The sequence below is a fragment of the Pseudophryne corroboree genome, chromosome 11 (assembly GCF_028390025.1).
Source record: "Pseudophryne corroboree isolate aPseCor3 chromosome 11, aPseCor3.hap2, whole genome shotgun sequence".
In the NCBI taxonomy this organism is placed as follows: domain Eukaryota; kingdom Metazoa; phylum Chordata; class Amphibia; order Anura; family Myobatrachidae; genus Pseudophryne; species Pseudophryne corroboree.
In genome coordinates, this window is record NC_086454.1 from 124,628,641 (window position 1) to 124,647,273 (window position 18,633).

Consider the following 18,633-nt stretch of genomic DNA (forward strand, 5'->3'; position numbering starts at 1 on the left):
TAAAACCTTAGTGTAGTGATAGAGTGTAAATGCAACACAGTATAACCTTATTAACTTTAAAGCTGTTCTAGCGTCACCGACGCTCTGAGAATACTTAACACTATAAGAAATACACAGATACCTGGGCTTAGGGTCCAACGCCTAATATATATATATATTATGAATGATATACTTGCAAAAGAATTAATACAAATACAAATCATACACTACAATATAACATAGACTACCTAACCAGATAACTACACAGGAAATACAATACAATTACTATTTAAGGAAAAATAAGAGAGAAAGAGGAGAAGAGAGAGAGAGAGAGAGAGATTGGCCCACAATAACAAGAAGATCAATATAGTTGCGGAGAAACACTTACGCACAAAGGAAACGATCGCATGCGCCTCTGGACATCCAGCTCCCGATTTTCAGCAATGATAACCGTTGAAGAGTGAACTGGATATGGTCGGCCTGCCTATTTATGCCCCACACACAATACAATTCAATGGTCCCTACAATCTCATTGTTCATTGGACACAGGAATTCGGCTTCGCATTATAACAAAAGGTCATAGGTTGATTCATACAGGTGGGCTGTGACTGCTTCCAACTGTTCAGGTGGGTGGGATACTGGGTTTCCCGCCGCATGACTAAATAAGAACAAATAATAGTAAATGGACATAAACTTCTTATGTCCATAACTATTCGCACGAGCGATTAATCCGCTCCAAACCAACACCGGAATATTGCTATTTAAATACTCTTCCGATGGGTACCAAACACCACTGTATGACCCCTGTTAGACCCTTCGTACAATACAAAGAGGGATCTCTCTGTTCAGGAACATGCTATGTTAACTAAACTTTCAGAATCTATCAAAGGGACCATGATCTACAAAATACATTATATAGTGAAAATATGTAATGATCGAGTCGCATGCTACGATCACATAAACTCTACCGTAAATACGCATACCGTGCGCCTGCGGGTGCCTGCGACTGTGAGTATGCGCACGTACGGGAGAGCGTACGCATGCGCAGCACGGACCTGTGTGAGGTGCAAATATGGTAGTGTGCATAGAGATATTTTTCTGACTTTGACAGTCCACCCTTTGGCAGTCAACAATAACTGCCACCTTCTAAAACATTTCAAAAAGAGAAAAATATATGTCAGGGGTTAATACATTTACATGGTTGGGTAGGGGAGGAGAGGAGAAGGTAGGAAAAGGGTATGACCTAGTGAGATAGCAGAAGCATGTGTGTATGAATCCGTGCTTGGGGGTCATGTATCATCATGCCGTACGTGTTGTAAATCAAGCTTCGAGGTATTGCGAAGTATACATTTGAATTCCTTCTTATCCCGTGGTACGGGTCTGTGGATGGGCTGTCAAACTTTACCGAGCTCTTTTCGGCTTTGGTTGTAACAAAATGGGGGAGCACATTTTAGTTGATGATACATGAATGGGGGAGATATGTGATTGCTGATATCTGTGCCTGTATTCCCTATCGACTATGTGTGTCATTACCTGAGGGTTGTAGAAATGAAGAAAAGACATAATTACGGTAAATGCGGTGGTATTCTATGTCAGGTAAATGTACATTCGTCGATTGAGGTCTTGTTTGGTGTCTGTTGAATGCAGTCTTCTTTGTGCTTTTGCCCATAAGGTGCGAGCAAAAGCTGTCAATGTCCATAGATTTACAAAAGTGTTGGGCTAGCGTAATTTTAAAATTTCTAGGGAAACTGGGGATCCATGGCATAGTTCATCAAAAATCTGTGTATCAGGTTGTCAAAACTTCTTCTTTAATCCCTCTGTTGTCTGTATATCGGCTCATCAAATTCCTCGTCCAAGTGGGTCTTTTTTACCTTGGAGGAAACGGAAAAACAGGTGAAAGAAACGGACCGTAGAAATCGCATTTTCATCACATCATTGTTTCTACATTTGGGTCATAAATCAAGTCCATTGGAATTACAGTTTCCTCACTCCTTAAACTCATTACCCTAGTACGATGATTGCACCTCATTAAAGCCTGACCGCATCTAAATATCAAACCAATCGTTATGATAACACCTAAGATACATAGGAGAAACTTCCCAACATCCATTATGACTCCTTGAGCCCAGTCTCCTAAACCAGAGAACCAATTTCGCGGGTTCAACCATGACACCCAACCAGTCAGCTCATTACCTACAGCAGCAAGAGTGAGATTGTGTCTCCTGCGAAATTCCCACTTCAGTTGGAGAATATCGTCCATCTTTTGGTCTATGACCTCGACCGGGTCCTCGGTGCTATTCGTAATATATGTGCAACATTTCACGCCGTATTGTGTTGCCAGTGTGACACAATATCCGCCTGTCACTGCTGTGAGGTAATTAAGAACCATTCTATGCTGTACCAGTTCTGTTTTATAAGCCTGAAGTTCTCTTCCAGTATACCTAAACGTGTCATCATACATTTCAGTGATATTATCTAACAAATTTGCAAGCGCAGATATGTATTTATAATTCAACACTCCTCTAGCGGTGCGAGTGATGTCTAACGCGATTAGAAACTGAATCCCGGTGGATTCATGGATCATGTCAGAGGCCGGATGCTCTGTTCTTTCTATCAGGTGCCGTTTAACTACGTGCTCGTAATGGGTGTGAGTATAAGGAGTTTGGGCAACACGGTGTATGTCTTTCATTTTGTCATGTGATACAGTCATTACTTCAGGCAGTACTTTTCCAATATAACACAATCCTTCAGAGTTTGGGGCAAGCCACTTATACGCCTTTCTCCCGCATATGAAATATGCATCATCGGGGAGAACATATGGGACGGAGTAGGACATAACCATATTACACACCTTCCATGTGAAATCTCCTAACCCTAATTCTTCCATCTGCTTAGTACACGTATCAGGTTGTACGATATGTGCACAGTATTCTGGTGATACCTCTCCAACTCTCGTAATCCTATTTCCTAAGGTATACCTATACCGGAAAGATTTTCCTCTACTGGCTATGTGGCGTATAAGCTCTGTATCTGTAGGCATTCTATCTGCTCTATGCGAAAAGGTCATGGTTTGATTACTCCATGACACTTCCCAATTTCCCGGCTTTCGGGGATTGGTAATGTTAAAACATACTAGGGGTCTATCCACATGATATTGGTGGAGCTTCAAACTAGGAGGACTAGAGATATTAAACCTCCTGTCCACCGGTCTCCCACCCTTTAGCTCAAGTACCTCCCCTAACGTTAAAGGAAATGATACTAGCCCTGATTTGCTATGACCTTGAGGTACTTGAGAGCATACCCAACAATCTGTTTGATTTAATACACTACTTACTAAGGAGTGATAGTCACTCAATGGATGCCGGTCCATGTGGATATTAAAACTGGACTGACATTTCTTGATGCACCCATCCTCTACTACATTGTCACAGAGCCGACAGATACAGTTTTCTTCAGCTAACAATCCTTAAAAGAAAATGTTTACAGATAACATGGCTGCTGGATCGTTTCCGGTACTCGCCTTTGCTTGGTGATTAGGTTGTTATTGGAAATTTACACCTCCATCTTTATCATCGGGACCTTTCTGGATCCTTTCTCGACCTCACTGATACTCTCACCGAAACAGACTGCTCTGGTCAACATCATGGTCAACAGGAAAAGTCCATATCACAGTCTCTTGGGGCAAGTCCATCTTACAGGAGGAGAAAAGAAGAAATTTGTAATGGGGTACAGAAAATCAGTTTGAGGGGGAGAGAAACTTGTTACGATAATTAGTTCTCTCGTCTTGTTGTTCTTCTTGTTCTGCTGTCTTCTCAAAGGTGCTGTCTCTCAGTCTTCCAAACGAACATTCTGGTGATGCAATATTCCCTCCAAACCAGCGATCTTTCTGTAAGGAGCAAAAAAATCTTGCATTACCATTTGCCTAACTGAGGTGTGACATACCATCTTTAAAACCTGAAAGCATGAGTGAGAAGAGAGAGAAGACAACAACAGCAAAAAAAACAAAAGAGAGAGAACAATTCATATATGTATATATATAACAAAACACATCAATAAACAACAACAGGAAAAAAAACATTTTTCAAACAAACTGTTTTCAAACATTTTAAAACATTGTCAGATCATCAGGCTGTCATATCTACATGTCTAATGGTTTCCTTGCGCAGTCCCTCCCCCCAGCACTTCCATATTCCACTGTCTGTATCTGGCCAGAATACATTGACGCGGATAGGTCATGCTGGGGTTTGGTAGACTTCTGCAAAGACCAAGTATATATGCAATGTTTGAATCCTACCAATAATCGTCAGAGATGGGGATAGAGAGAGAGAAAGAGAAAAAAACATTTTTCACAAATACATTTACAACGTTTCACCTGGTCATTCCTGTGTCTTCAGGGAATGACCTCCCAATTTTATTAACTATAGCCTCAGGCTTACCATCAGTCCTAATGATCACCTTTCCTGATTGCACATTATGGGTGTGGTTCAAAATTCTTCCTATATGATCCCTGATTGTAATTTGGTGTGTCATATTTATGCTCATTTTCATGTCTAGGGGGTCTGACTTTATGTGTGCTATTACAGTTGCTGGCATAATGCCCTTCTCTTTTACAAAGATAACAAACCCGGGGCTTCTTCCAAGTGTCAGTGACCTGAGGTTTTGGTTGATTTGATGCCTCCTCAAACGCTCGGATGCTCATCACCATCAACCGCTTTCCCTGTGCTTCCCTGCTTCCTTGGATATCATGGTTATGTTGTTGTCTAGGGGATTGATATGACTTTTGTATTTTTCTTGATCTACAATCTCTCGCAAAGTGTCCCTTTTTATGACAATTGTAACAGACTTCCACATTTAAATTTCTCGCAGGGGTTTGGGGCTTATGCTGGAGTGGTCTTGTGGTTAGGGCCTGTATACTTGCGGCCATTAATTTATCACTTTGTGACTCTCTGTATCTGGTGATATTTTGATCAATATCAATAGCGGCCTCTCTTAATGCGGCCACCGAGATATTTCTCCAGTTTGGGTTGGTGGTCTGTACCCTTGTACTCAATACCTCCTTTAAACCATTCATTAATACCTTAACCGCTCATTTCTCTATGCTGTGCGCATGTTTTGATGTCTGTGATCCCAGTGTTCCTAGCCATTACTTGCAGTGCTCGATTGAAATAACTGGAGATACTTTCCCTTTCGTTTTGTCTTATGGAGAAGATTTCATTCCACTTGACAACGGCAGGGAAATATACTTCCAACTGTTGGTTTATCTGCTTAATACATTCCTGATTGTGTTCCTCCGTTTGAGGTACTTCTGTGTCTAATTGACAATCAGTAATAAATGTCGCAGAGTCAACACCGGAGGGCAAACATGCCCTCAGCACTGTCCGCCAATCTTTGTTGGTGGGTTCTGTTGAGTTTCCTAGTTCTTTAATGAACCTTTGACATGCGACTAGATTTTTCCGTGGATCGGGAAATTCGGACATAATTGATCTCAATTCGGTCCGGGACCAGGGACAGCGCATTGCACTGTCCTGGACGGGAATGGTTCCCTGATCGTCAGTCTTCCCATTGGGGAGGACTAAACTCAATTACATCACCTTGCTTTGGTCTTACAATATGGGGTACATTTGTTTGTGCGTGATATAAAACATTGTACGTACCTGTGGACACGACCTCACCTGACCCTCCGTTAGGGGGTTTGATTATTGCCTTTACCGATTTGGTCGCGTCCACCTGGATGTCTTGTGTGATGGCTGCTGGAAGTGGTGCCGACATCGTGTTGAGTTCACTTTCTTGCTCGTATTCCTGAGGGAAGTTTGACATGGGGTGCAACTTGCACGGGTTAATAGTTGTACATTTAACAGCATTATAATTATCATTGTTATGTTTATTACACTTATTCTTATCATCTATACTACAGTTGCTAAGTGCGTTTTTATTGTTCAACATTGTGCCTTTCTCCGCAACCATAATCCTCTCCGTTGCCACATCTCTCCTCCCAAGATGAGAGTCAGGTATGCCAGTTAGCTCTTTTTGCATTTCACTTTCCTGTTGCCATAACTTTAAACAATCATAATGTTTGATCCGTCTCTTTGCTGGTTCAATAAGACCTATCCTTCTCCTTAGATTTAGTAACACTTCTGGGCTAAAGCTACCTATTCTTGGGAATTTCTCCCCGTCATGTACCGTCATTCTTTCCCATTCATCACATAAAACCTCTATGTGTGAACCGTATTTTTCACACATTACATACCTGGCCGACCCGATTGGTCGGTTTACTAAATCAACCCGAACCGAGGTTGATCGCCCCCTACCTGAACAACTGGCCCCCATAACTTGCAGGTGTTGCTTTTCTTCAGCGAACCCTTACAAAAACCAAGATGCCCGGGGCAGGCTGGCGGTGAAGTTTACCGAGTACTCCACTCACTTCTCGCCCACGTTGGCCAGTAACACAATCACTGTATCCAGAGCTGTTGTACCCAACCTAGGGCCCCTGTGAACCTTTATTTACTGGGGCGCGTTCCCCAGCAAGTATCGGTTGTTGGATAGTTCCTGAGTGACCAGCGAACTTCCCTTAAAATAAAAAAATTACACAAATCACGTTAGAATGTACAAATAGCGTTTATGACCTTCGTACACAAATAGTACCGGTCAGGTTTACTAATGCACACAATTACGTGCGGTACAATCGTTCAGCACATAAGCAACTAATCTTATGTACGGAGCGACCAGTGGAATCGAAAATTACGGCTGCGAATTCCTTCAGCCAGAGCTTGTATGGCCTATATGGGTGTTGCACCAACCCTTTTAGGTGTTGTGCCTGTGGACTGTATAGCGGACTTCCTTGTCTGCTGTACCTAAACCTGCTGGTCTGCTATGACCTCCTGGTCTGTTACAGTATGACCTCCTGGTCTGCTACACTCTAATGCTCAAATTGTATGTTTTAACCAGGGATGCCTCCCTAGCCACCATGTACGTCACTTACACGCATGTACCTCACGAGAACTCGACTTTTCTTGTGGTTCAACCTCAAAAATTGTACAAACAAACACTCACTCACCACATATACACTTTTGTTTCTATTTCTATTTCTGCGCAGAAATTTTCTTTAGACCAGATGTGTTACCAATTAGGAGAAGGATCTGTTAATTTAAATTTCGAATGTTAAAATAGATTTGCGCGATTTATCGCCTTGCGTTATTTACCGCGTTGCGCTATTTATCGCGTTGAAAAAAAATTAACACTTGTGATTTGAGTTATGTGGGCGTACCCGTACGCTCCGTTGCGTAATATACTCTGCGTGGGTCGGCCCTTGGATTGCGTACGCAAGTCTCAGTCCTTTGTTAGAGACACGTGTACGCAAAGCAAAGATCCACCGTAACACAATTTATACGTTTATCAATGTAGATGATCCTTTATCATCTACCGCGCACCACACTGACTTCGCCTTGTCTCTCAGGCACAGCTGCGTTTGTCTATACTTTAACTATATTACCTTTTTACTCTTAAACTATGAAATAGCGGCAAATCTCTCTTAGCACGTTTATCAATTATACAATAGCAAACAGGAGAGTGATATATGAAAATACACGAATGAAAAGAAATGCAGATATGCGTGCGTGTGTACGCAAGACAGAAAAATAAACAGTTTTAAAAGAGACTAGCGTGTTGTTCTTACCTCCGGTTCCCGGATTCCTTCAGCACCCTTTACTAAGAGAAGCAGACGCTTATCCAAACAGCACTACGAGGAATATGATCTCCCGCCCTTTGCTGCTGGATAATGTCTGCTGAAATTACCTAGTGCAGATATGTGAAGGACAGGACGAGCCCGCAATTGATAAAGCTAAATATTTATCTTATATAAAACCCTTTATGAGGTCTAAGAACACTGTACGCTATCTACGTATGAAGTACCGTAAGGGTACGCTCGTTGCGTAACAATCGCTTAGCCGTAGTCGAGACGCTCAAGCGTCACGTTCGCTCACGGCCAAGAGATCACAGGCAGGCATGCTATTGGCTGCTGACTAACTTAATGATTCGCTATAGCGTAGCGGACGCTCGGGACCACGAGATCACCAGCGGCGCTGACGCTCACAATGTTAAACCTTTGTATCTAAACCATAAACAGTGTATTGTGCAGTAAAACCTTAGTGTAGTGATAGAGTGTAAATGCAACACAGTATAACCTTATTAACTTTAAAGCTGTTCTAGCGTCACCGACGCTCTGAGAATACTTAACACTATAAGAAATACACAGATACCTGGGCTTAGGGTCCAACGCCTAATATATATATATTATGAATGATATACTTGCAAAAGAATTAATACAAATACAAATCATACACTACAATATAACATAGACTACCTAACCAGATAACTACACAGGAAATACAATTACTATTTAAGGGAAAATAAGAGAGAAAGAGGAGAAGAGAGAGAGAGAGAGAGAGAGATTGGCCCACAATAACAAGAAGATCAATATAGTTGCGGAGAAACACTTACGCACAAAGGAAACGATCGCATGCGCCTCTGGACATCCAGCTCCCGATTTTCAGCAATGATAACCGTTGAAGAGTGAACTGGATATGGTCGGCCTGCCTATTTATGCCCCACACACAATACAATTCAATGGTCCCTACAATCTCATTGTTCATTGGACACAGGAATTCGGCTTCGCATTATAACAAAAGGTCATAGGTTGATTCATACAGGTGGGCTGTGACTGCTTCCAACTGTTCAGGTGGGTGGGATACTGGGTTTCCCGCCGCATGACTAAATAAGAACAAATAATAGTAAATGGACATAAACTTCTTATGTCCATAACTATTCGCACGAGCGATTAATCCGCTCCAAACCAACACCGGAATATTGCTATTTAAATACTCTTCCGATGGGTACCAAACACCACTGTATGACCCCTGTTAGACCCTTCGTACAATACAAAGAGGGATCTCTCTGTTCAGGAACATGCTATGTTAACTAAACTTTCAGAATCTATCAAAGGGACCATGATCTACAAAATACATTATATAGTGAAAATATGTAATGATCGAGTCGCACGCTACGATCACATAAACTCTACCGTAAATACGCATACCGTGCGCCTGCGGGTGCCCGCGACTGTGAGTATGCGCACGTACGGGAGAGCGTACGCATGCGCAGCACGGACCTGTGTGAGGTGCAAATATGGTAGTGTGCATAGAGATATTTTTCTGACTTTGACACCTACTTTTGAAAAAGCATTTCAGGGAGATTGTGAAAGTAACACCTATCAGTGCGGACGTGTACTGCTATATCAGAGAGGCGTGTCCTGAAAATGACTTATATCCAAATGTAAATTAGCCCCAAAGTTAGTAAGATCTACTTGTTGAAGAAACGACACTGATATTTTGCAGGATTTGTTTGTGTATTGTGATTTACAAGAGGTTCCATATACTGCAAGCGGCCACGAGAAACCTTATTTAAAATTAGAGATGAGCGGGTTCGGTTCGTCGAGATCCGAACCCCCCCCTGAACTTCACCTATTTTACATGGTTCTGAGGCAGCCTTGGATCTTCCCGACTTGCTCGGTTAACCCGAACGTAGCCGAACGTCATCATCCCGCTGTCGGATTCTCGCGAGATTCGTATTCTATATAAAGAGCCGCGCGTCGCTGCCATTTTCACTCGTGCATTGGAGATTGAACGGAGAGGATGTGGCTATGTTCTCTGCCTGAAAAGCTCCATATCTGTGCTCAGTGTGCTGCAAATATCTGTGCTCAGTGTGCTGCAAATATCTACGTTCTCTGCCTGAAAAGCTCCATATCTGTGCTCAGTGTGCTGCAAATATCTGTGCTCCGTGTGCTGCATTTTGGTGACCAACAGTATATAGTTGTACAGTACAGTAGGCCATTGCTGTATCTTGCAGCTCTGTGTCACTGCAAGTATCCATTCCATATCTGTGCTGCATTTTTGTGAGCAGTATATATAGTAGTACAGTGCAGCATTTTGGTGACCAACAGTATATAGTTGTACAGTACAGTAGGTCATTGCTATTGATATAATAATATTACTGGCATATAATTCCACACATTAAAAAATGGAGAACAAAAATGTGGAGAGTGAAATAGGGAAAGATCAAGATCCACTTTCACCTCGTGCTGAAGCTGCTGCCACTATTAATGGCAGAGATGATGAAATGCCATCAACGTCATCTGCCAAGGCCGATGCCCAATGTCTTAGTAGAGAGCATGTAAAATCCAAAAAACTAAAGTTCAGTAAAATGACCCAAAAATCTAAATTAAAAGCGACTGAGGAGGAGCGTAAACTTGCCAATATGCCATTTACGACACGGAGTGGCAAGGAACGGCTGAGGCCCTGGCCTATGTTCATGGCTAGTGGTTCAGATTCACATGAGGATGGAAGCACTCATCCTCCCGCTAGAAAACTGAAAAGAGTTAAGATGGCAAAAGCACAGCAAAGAACTGTGCGTTCTTCTAAATCACAAATCCCCAAGGAGAGTCCAATTGTGTCGGTTGCGATGCCCGACCTTCCCAACACTGGATGGGAAGAGGTGGCTCCTTCCACCATTTGCACGCACCCACAGTCCAGTTCCTGATAGTCAAATTGAAGATGTCACTGTTGAAGTACACCAGGATGAGGATATGGGTTTTGTTGGTGCTGAGGAGGAAATTGACAAGGAGGATTTTGATGGTGAGGTGGTTTGTTTAAGTCAGGCACCCGGGGAGGCACCTGTTGTCCATGGGACGAATATGGCCATTGAAATGCCTGGTCAAATTACAAAAAAAATCACCTCTTTGATGTGGAATTATTTTAACAGAAATGCGGACAACAAGTGTCAAGCCGTGTGTTGCCTTTGTCAAGCTGTAATAAGTAGGGGTAAGGATGTTAACCACCTAGGAACATCCTCCCTTATACGTCACCTGGAGCGCATTCATCAGAAGTCATTAACAAGTTCAAAAACTTTGGGTGACAGCGGAAGCAGTCCACTGACAACTAAATCCCTTCCTCTTGTACCAGAGGCGTCACTAGGGTTGGTGTCACCCGGTGTGGTAACTCACGGTGTCACCCCCCATGCCACCCTCCCGTATCACAATACACGGAACCCTTAGTTATGTTTTTGTACTAGTTTTCACATTATAACACACAGAATGAGTCAAAAATCACATTATAGCACACTGCATGAGCCAAAATTCACATTTTAGCACACGGCATAAGCCGAAATTCACATTATAGCACACTGAATGAGCCGAAATTCACATTATAGCACACGGTATGAGCCGAAATTCACATTATAGCATACTGTATGAGCCGAAATTCACATTACAGTACACTGAATGAGCCGAAATTCACATTACAGCACACGGTTTAAGCCGAAATTCACATTATAGCACACTGTATGACACAAAATTCAGGGAGAGTGACAGCAGGGACAGGGACAGAGAGACAAGGAAAGTGACAGCAGGAGCAGGGAGAGTGACAGCAGGGACATAGGAACAGGGAGAGTGACAGATTGACTGGGAAAGTGACAACAGGGACAGGGAGAGTGACAGATGGACAGGGAAAGTGACAGCAGGGACATAGGGACAGAGAGAGGGACAGCAAGGGCACATAGTAGGGACTAGGGCGAGAGAAAGGCAGCAGGGTAAGATTACCTATTTAGCAGCGGCGGTGCTGAGGATGCTGTGGTCTGCGGGGCGGTGGATGAGATGGCTGTGATTGGCATGGTGCAGAGGAGGCGGAGGTGCAGAGAAGGACTGAGGGCAACGGTGGGGTGGCTGAGGGCAGCGCCGGTGTAGTGGAGGAGGAGGCAGAGGGCGGCGGCGGTGCAAGGAGGAGGAGGCTGTGGTCGGCAGCACTGCAGCTCCTATGACCGCGGCGCTACTATTTTGCGGACCGGCAGCCAATCAGGAGCGGCCGCGTGGCAAGAGCTCAATGTGGCGGCGGAGGTATTCAGACTCATACATACATATATATATATATATATACACACATATGTATATATATATATATATATATATACACACACACACACACTCAAAACATTTTTTTTTATTCAAAACATTTTTTTTTACTCAAGTAATAATGGTTTATAATGTAATTGTAAACTGTAAAACATTGAATCAAACATACACACCCTCTCTCAGCTGAAACAGCTCACAGCCAGCCAGAGAAGAAGGCAATGAGGTGCGCACTTTAGTCCCTGCAGTACAGCTCCCTCTGGTAACGGCCGTCCTCCCTGCCCAGCAAAGTCTCCTCCCATTCTCCCTCCCAGCAAGGCATGCGGTGCAGGCGTGCGTATGACGTCACTCGTGACGTACAGCACCCGGCAACAGTTTATAGCTCATCACCATGGTGATAGTAGTACGGACCCGGTCACCGTGGCGCCGCGGCGGTGTACAGGCGGGCCGGTGTGTATATCACCGCTGTCCGGTGATGAAGTCGGCGGGGGTGCGGTGCTGGGGAGGAATAAGTGTGGGTGCAGCCGCAGACGTATCTGTGGATGGGTGTGCGGGTGTACAGCTCTTTTTGGTGTCACCCCATTGAAGGGTGACACCTGGGTGCGGGCCGCACCCCCCGCACCCCCCTCATGACGCCTCTGTCTTGTACCCAAGCTCCCGCAAACCACACCACCAACTCACTCAGTGTCAATTTCCTCCTTAGACAGGAACGCCAATAGTCCTGCAGGCCATGTCACTGGCAAGTCTGACGAGTCCTATCCTGACTGGGATTCCTCCGATGGATTCTTGAGTATAACGCCCACTGCTGCTGGCACTGCTGTTGTTGCTGCTGGGAGTCGATCATCATCCCAGAGGGGAAGTCGGAAGACCACTTGTACTACTTCCAGTAAGCAATTGACTGTCCAACAGTCCTTTGCGAGGAAGATGAAATATCACAGCAGTCATCCTGTTGCAAAGCGGATAACTCAGGCCTTGGCAGCTGTGTTGGTGTTAGTTCACAGGGACTTCGAGAATTTCTTGAGGTAGTGTGTCCTCGGTACCAAACACCATCTAGGTTCCACTTCTCTAGGCAGGCGATACCGAGAACGTACACAGACGTCAGAAAAAGACTCACCAGTGTCCTAAAAAATGCAGTTGTACCCAATGTCCACTTAACCACGGACATGTGGACAAGTGGAGCAGGGCAGACTCAGGACTATATGACTGTGACAGCCCACTGGGTAGATGTATTGCCTCCCGCAGCAAGAACAGCAGCGGCGGCACCAGTAGCAGCATCTCGCAAACGCCAACTTGTTCCTAGGCAGGCTACGCTTTGTATCACCGCTTTCCATAAGAGGCACACAGCTGACAACCTCTTATGGAAACTGAGGAACATCATCGCAGAATGGCTTAACCCAATTGGACTCTCCTGGGGATTTGTGACATCGGACAACGCCACCAATATTGTGCGCGCATTACATGTGGGTAAATTCCAGCACGTCCCATGTTTTGCACATACATTGAATTTGGTGGTGCAGAATTTTTTTAAAAACTACAGGGGCGTGCAAGAGATGCTGTCGTGGCCTGAAAAATTGCGGGCCACTTTCGGCATTCAGCCACCGCGTGCCGAAGACTGGAGCACCAGCAAACACTCCTGAACCTGCCCCGCCATCATCTGAAGCTAGAGGTGGTAACGAGGTGGAATACAACCCTCTATATGCTTCAGAGGATGGAGGAGCAGCAAAAGGCCATTCAAGCCTATACATCTGCCTACAATATAGGCAAAGGAGGGGGAATGCACCTGACTCAAGCGCAGTGGAGAATGATTTCAACGTTGTGCAAGGTTCTGCAACCCTTCGAACTTGCCACACGTGAAGTCAGTTCGGACACTGTCAGCCTGAGTCAGGTCATTCCCCTCATCAGGATTTTGCAGGAGCAGCTGGAGAGATTGAAGGAGGAGCTAAAATGGAGCGATTCCGCTAGGCATGTGGGACTTGTGGATTCATTCGCTTAACCAGGATTCACTGGTGGTCAATCTGTTGAAATCAGAGCACTACATTTTGTCCACCGTGCTCGATCCTAGGTTTAAAGCTTACGTTGCATCTCTCTTTCCGGCAGACACAAGTCTGCAGTGGTTCAAAGACCTGCTGGTGAGACACTTGTCAACTCAAGCGGAACGTGACCCGTCAACAGCTCCTCCTTCACATTCTCCCGCAACTGGGGCTGCGAGGAAAAGGCTAAGAATTCCGAGCCCTCCCGCTGGTGGTGATGCAGGGCAGTCTGGAGCGAGTGCTGACATCTGGTCCGGACTGAAGGACCTGTCAACGATTACTGACATGTCGTCTACTGTCACTGCATATGATTCTGTCACCATTGAAAGAATGGTGGAGGATTATATGAGTGACAGCATCCAAGTAGGCACATCAGACAGTCCGTACGTATACTGGCAGGAAAAAGAGGCAATTTGGAGGCCCTTGCACAAACTGGCTTTATTTTACCTAAGTTGCTCCCCCTCCAGTGTGTACTCTGAAAGAGTGTTTAGTGCAGCTGGTCACCTTGTCAGCGATTGGCGTACAAGGTTACTTCCACAAAATGTGGAGAAGATGATGTTCATCAAAATGAATTATAATCATTTCCTCCGTGGAGACATTTACCAGCAATTGCCTCCAGAAAGTACACAGGGACCTGTGATGATGGATTCCAGTGGGGACGAATTAATACTCTGTGAGGAGGGGGATGTACACAGTGAAAGGGGTGAGGAATCGGAGGATGATGATGAGGTCGACATCTTGCCTCTGTAGAGCCAGTTTGAGCAAGGAGAGATTGATTGCTTCTGTTTTTGGTGGGGGCCCAAACCAACCAGTCATTTCAGTCACGGTCGTGTGGCAGACCCTGTGGCTGAAATGATGGGTTTGTTAAAGTGTGCATGTCCTGTTTATACAACATAAGGGTGGGTGGGAGGGCCCAAGGACAATTCCATCTTGCACCTCTTTTTTTTTAAATGTATCTTTGCATCATGTGATGTTTGGGGCCAATGTTGTTAAGTGCCATCCTGTCTGACACTGCAGTGCCACTCCTAGATGGGCCAGGTGTTTGTGCCGCCCACTTGGGTCGCTTAACTTAGTCATCCAGCGACCTCGGTGCAAATTTTAGGACTAAAAATAATATTGTGAGGTGTGTGGTGTTCAGAATAGACTGGAAATTAGTGGAAATTATGGTTATTGAGGTTAATAATACTATAGGATCAAAATTACCCCCAAATTCTATGATTTAAGCTGTTTTTGAAAAAAAACACCCGAATCCAAAACACACCCGAATCCGACAAAACATTTTCAGGGAGGTTTTGCCAAAACGCGTCCGAATCCAAAACACGGCCGCGGAACCGAATAGAAAACCAAAACACAAAACCCGAAAAATTTCCGGTGCACATCTCTATTTAAAATGCATATAGCTATTGGGATCATTGTGCCTTATAACCAATACAGGGAAATGGCACTGATGTTCCCATTTGAATGTATATATCTCTTATTTCTCTTTTTCCCCCAATAATGTAACAGCTATATAATGGGGGTATGGTGCAATCAGGGAGATTGCTGGTCTGTTCAGGAAGTGAGGGAGATTGCTACTGTTTCAGGGAGTCTCCTACAGAATGAGGGACGGTAGGCAACTATGGCAAAGATACAGCTACAAGTTGATATTCTTCCTGTGTTCAGTACGCATATTCGATTATCACTTTGGATAACAGAAAAGTCATGATTCTTGTTAAACACTGAAGGCACAGCGGATTTACCACCAAAGAACACACACACACACATATATATATATACTCTGCTAGTGCATGCATGATCATGTACCAGATTAATTTCAGCAATGCACTGTAGAAAATACACCATAGTCCTCTGCAATATAATGTAACAAACAGTATGTAGAATGTATAAATCAAGAACACAGTCTGGCACCTGGAGGAGGGGGTGGGCCATCAGGCAGTGGTACACATCAGGGGTTTCCCCTGTACCCCCATGGGCCAGTTCAATCCCGACCAAAGGGATGATAGGTATCCGGTCTTTAGGTTGACAGCACTTAGGTCGCCACTCATTAGGTCGACTACTATTTGTCGACATGAGGTTTTCACATTTTCTTTCATTTTGTTTACTTTTTCATACTTTACGATCCACGTGGACTACAATTGGGAACGGTAACCTGTGCCGAGCGCAGCAGTAGTGGAGCGAGGCACCTTGCCCGAAACATGGCGAGCTAACACGGTGCACTAATTGGGGTTCTCAGTCACTTTACGAAGAAAATGACACACAAAAAACAAACTCATGTCGACCTTTTTCCATGTCGACCTTGTCCCTGTCAACCCAATGATCATGTTGACCTATTTCAGGTGTCCACCTTGTCACTGTCGACCAATAGTGGTCGACCTAGTGACTGTTAACCTAGTTACTGTCGACCCTATGACCAGGGCTGCCATCAGAAATTGTGGGGCACGGGACTGACAAAATAGACAGGGCCCCTCCTTTCCCAAAAAGGATTCTGCTGCACCGCTCCACCCCTATGTGATGTCATACATTGTGACGTTACATATAGGTGTAGCATTGCGGACCTACAGGAACTATTCACAGAGAGACGATGTACAGAGAAGGCTTGTTTTAAGAGGTCCTCCCTGCGCATCAGCCCGCTGTTGATTCACAGTCTGGTGCAGCTCTACAGGTATTGGGGGTTGGAGCAAAGGGTGGGGCCCCCCTATTTGTAAGGGACCGGGACACCAGTCCCCACAGTCCCCCCCCCTCTACCCCCCCCGATGGCTGCCCTGCCTATGACCCACACCCGATAAAGAGACAGAATAAGATAATACAAGCAGTAAGCAATAGCAGGACATTTATCATAGCAAACTGAGAAGAAAATATATTCACCCATCTAATTTGTTGAATTAATACTGTTGTTTTTTTTAAGGCTTTATGTCCTGCATTATTTTTTGTAAATGTAATTTTATATGTCTGTTATCATTGCCATATTAAACCTTTTGGAGCAGATTCTGAGTTTGGAGTAAAGCTCAAAAAAGCAAGTAACTTTGCACCAGGACAAACCATGCTGCAACGCAGGTGGGGCAGATGTAACATGTGAGATTAGTTTAGGGATACCGCCCAACATGACCCTCTTCAGGAGGGACAAAATGCTCTGCTTCTGGACTTTTCTCTTAATTTATGATTGCTGGCACCTGTTTTGAACAGGTTAATGGATAAGAAAGGTGTTTCACCAAAGGTGATGGAAATCATAGATTAAGAGGGAAATCCAGGAGCAAAGCATTCTGCTCTTCCTGGAGATGGACATGTTGGGTGGTATGGATTAAGCATTCCCAACCTCGGTTCTCAAGGCACACCAACAGTGCATGTTTTAGTGATAGCCAGGCTTCAGCATCAAACTAACTGAGGTACTAATGTAGTCACCTGTGATCAAGCCTGGATATCACTAAAAGCTGGACCGTTAATGTGCTTTGAGGACAGAGGGGCATATGTATTAACCTGGAGAAGGCATAAGGAAGTGATACCCAGTGATAAATGCAAGGTGATAGACACACCAGCCAATCAGCTCCCATATGTAAATTAACAGTTAGGAGCTGATTGGCTGGTGCATTATCACCTTGCACTTAACACTGCTTTATCACTGGTTTATCACTCCCTTATGTCTTCTACAGGTTAATACATCTACCCCAGAGGTTGGGAAATGCCTGCAATAGTTAGTGGCTGATGGGAACATAAGTAGCTATGTCATGCTGATTTAAATGTATGTTATTAAACTGGATGACCAAATTGTGTAGCCAGATTTAGATATGTGAGTCAGGTAAATGGCATATGGCCTTTTATGCAGTGTAAGACCATTTTATATTTCCTTCCTTATAATATCTCACAGACATACTAGGTGGATAATGTAACTTGTATATGATCCCTAACTGATATGATCTATATGATCCATAACAAATGTTTTGCCTTGGTAAGATACTGTGTTTGTCTTTCCCCAGGCTTACCAAACTGATAATATCTTGAGATATTCCATAACCACAGTGCAGATTGAAGTCAAAGAGAAGAACATTTTCCCACCAACATTTGAACATCCCATTTACCATGGCAATGTTGCTTCAGATTCTGCAATCAAAAGCTTTGTCGCAGATTCCAGTGACCAGAGTGGACCTCTTCAAGTGTTTGCTGCAGATAGAGATTACCTAGATGTAGGTATCTCTGATTTTATTCTCCAAATAATGTTACGAAAATGTTTTTTTCTGTATCAAATAAATATAAAATTTACAGCTAAAAGAAATTAAGCACAAATAAGTTGATGTCAAGAGATATAAAATATTGTCATACAGCAATAAGCATAAGAGTGCTGATGCTATACTTGGCTCTGTGGGGTCTATTTACTAAGTTCTGTAGAGAAATAAGGTGCATGGAGATAAAGTACCAGCCAACCAGGTCCTGTCATGTTTCTGTAACATGGCAGTTAGGAGCTGATTGGCTGGTACTTTATCTCTGTCCACTGTATCTTTTTCCAAGGCTTAATACATAGACCCCTATGTCACCTAAACAACAAGTGCTAATATAGATGCACTGATATAGGATATAGAAGATATATATGACTTTCTGTAGTATGCAGTCACCATGTATTTGTTTACCAAGTCAACATTCACAATGTCGACAGCAGAAGATCAACACAGATGATGTCAG

The 18,633-nt window shown here is 44.0% G+C and overlaps 1 protein-coding gene across 1 annotated transcript in view; it reads left to right on the forward strand.

The window, feature by feature from the left end:
• CDHR5 (cadherin related family member 5) overlaps positions 1-18,633 on the forward strand; it is a 209,022-nt gene that overhangs the window by 126,554 nt on the left and 63,835 nt on the right. Inside the window, exon 14 of the mRNA XM_063944193.1 lies at positions 17,934-18,140. Coding sequence (XP_063800263.1) covers positions 17,934-18,140 — 207 coding nt within the window. The remainder of the gene's footprint in view (positions 1-17,933; positions 18,141-18,633) is intronic.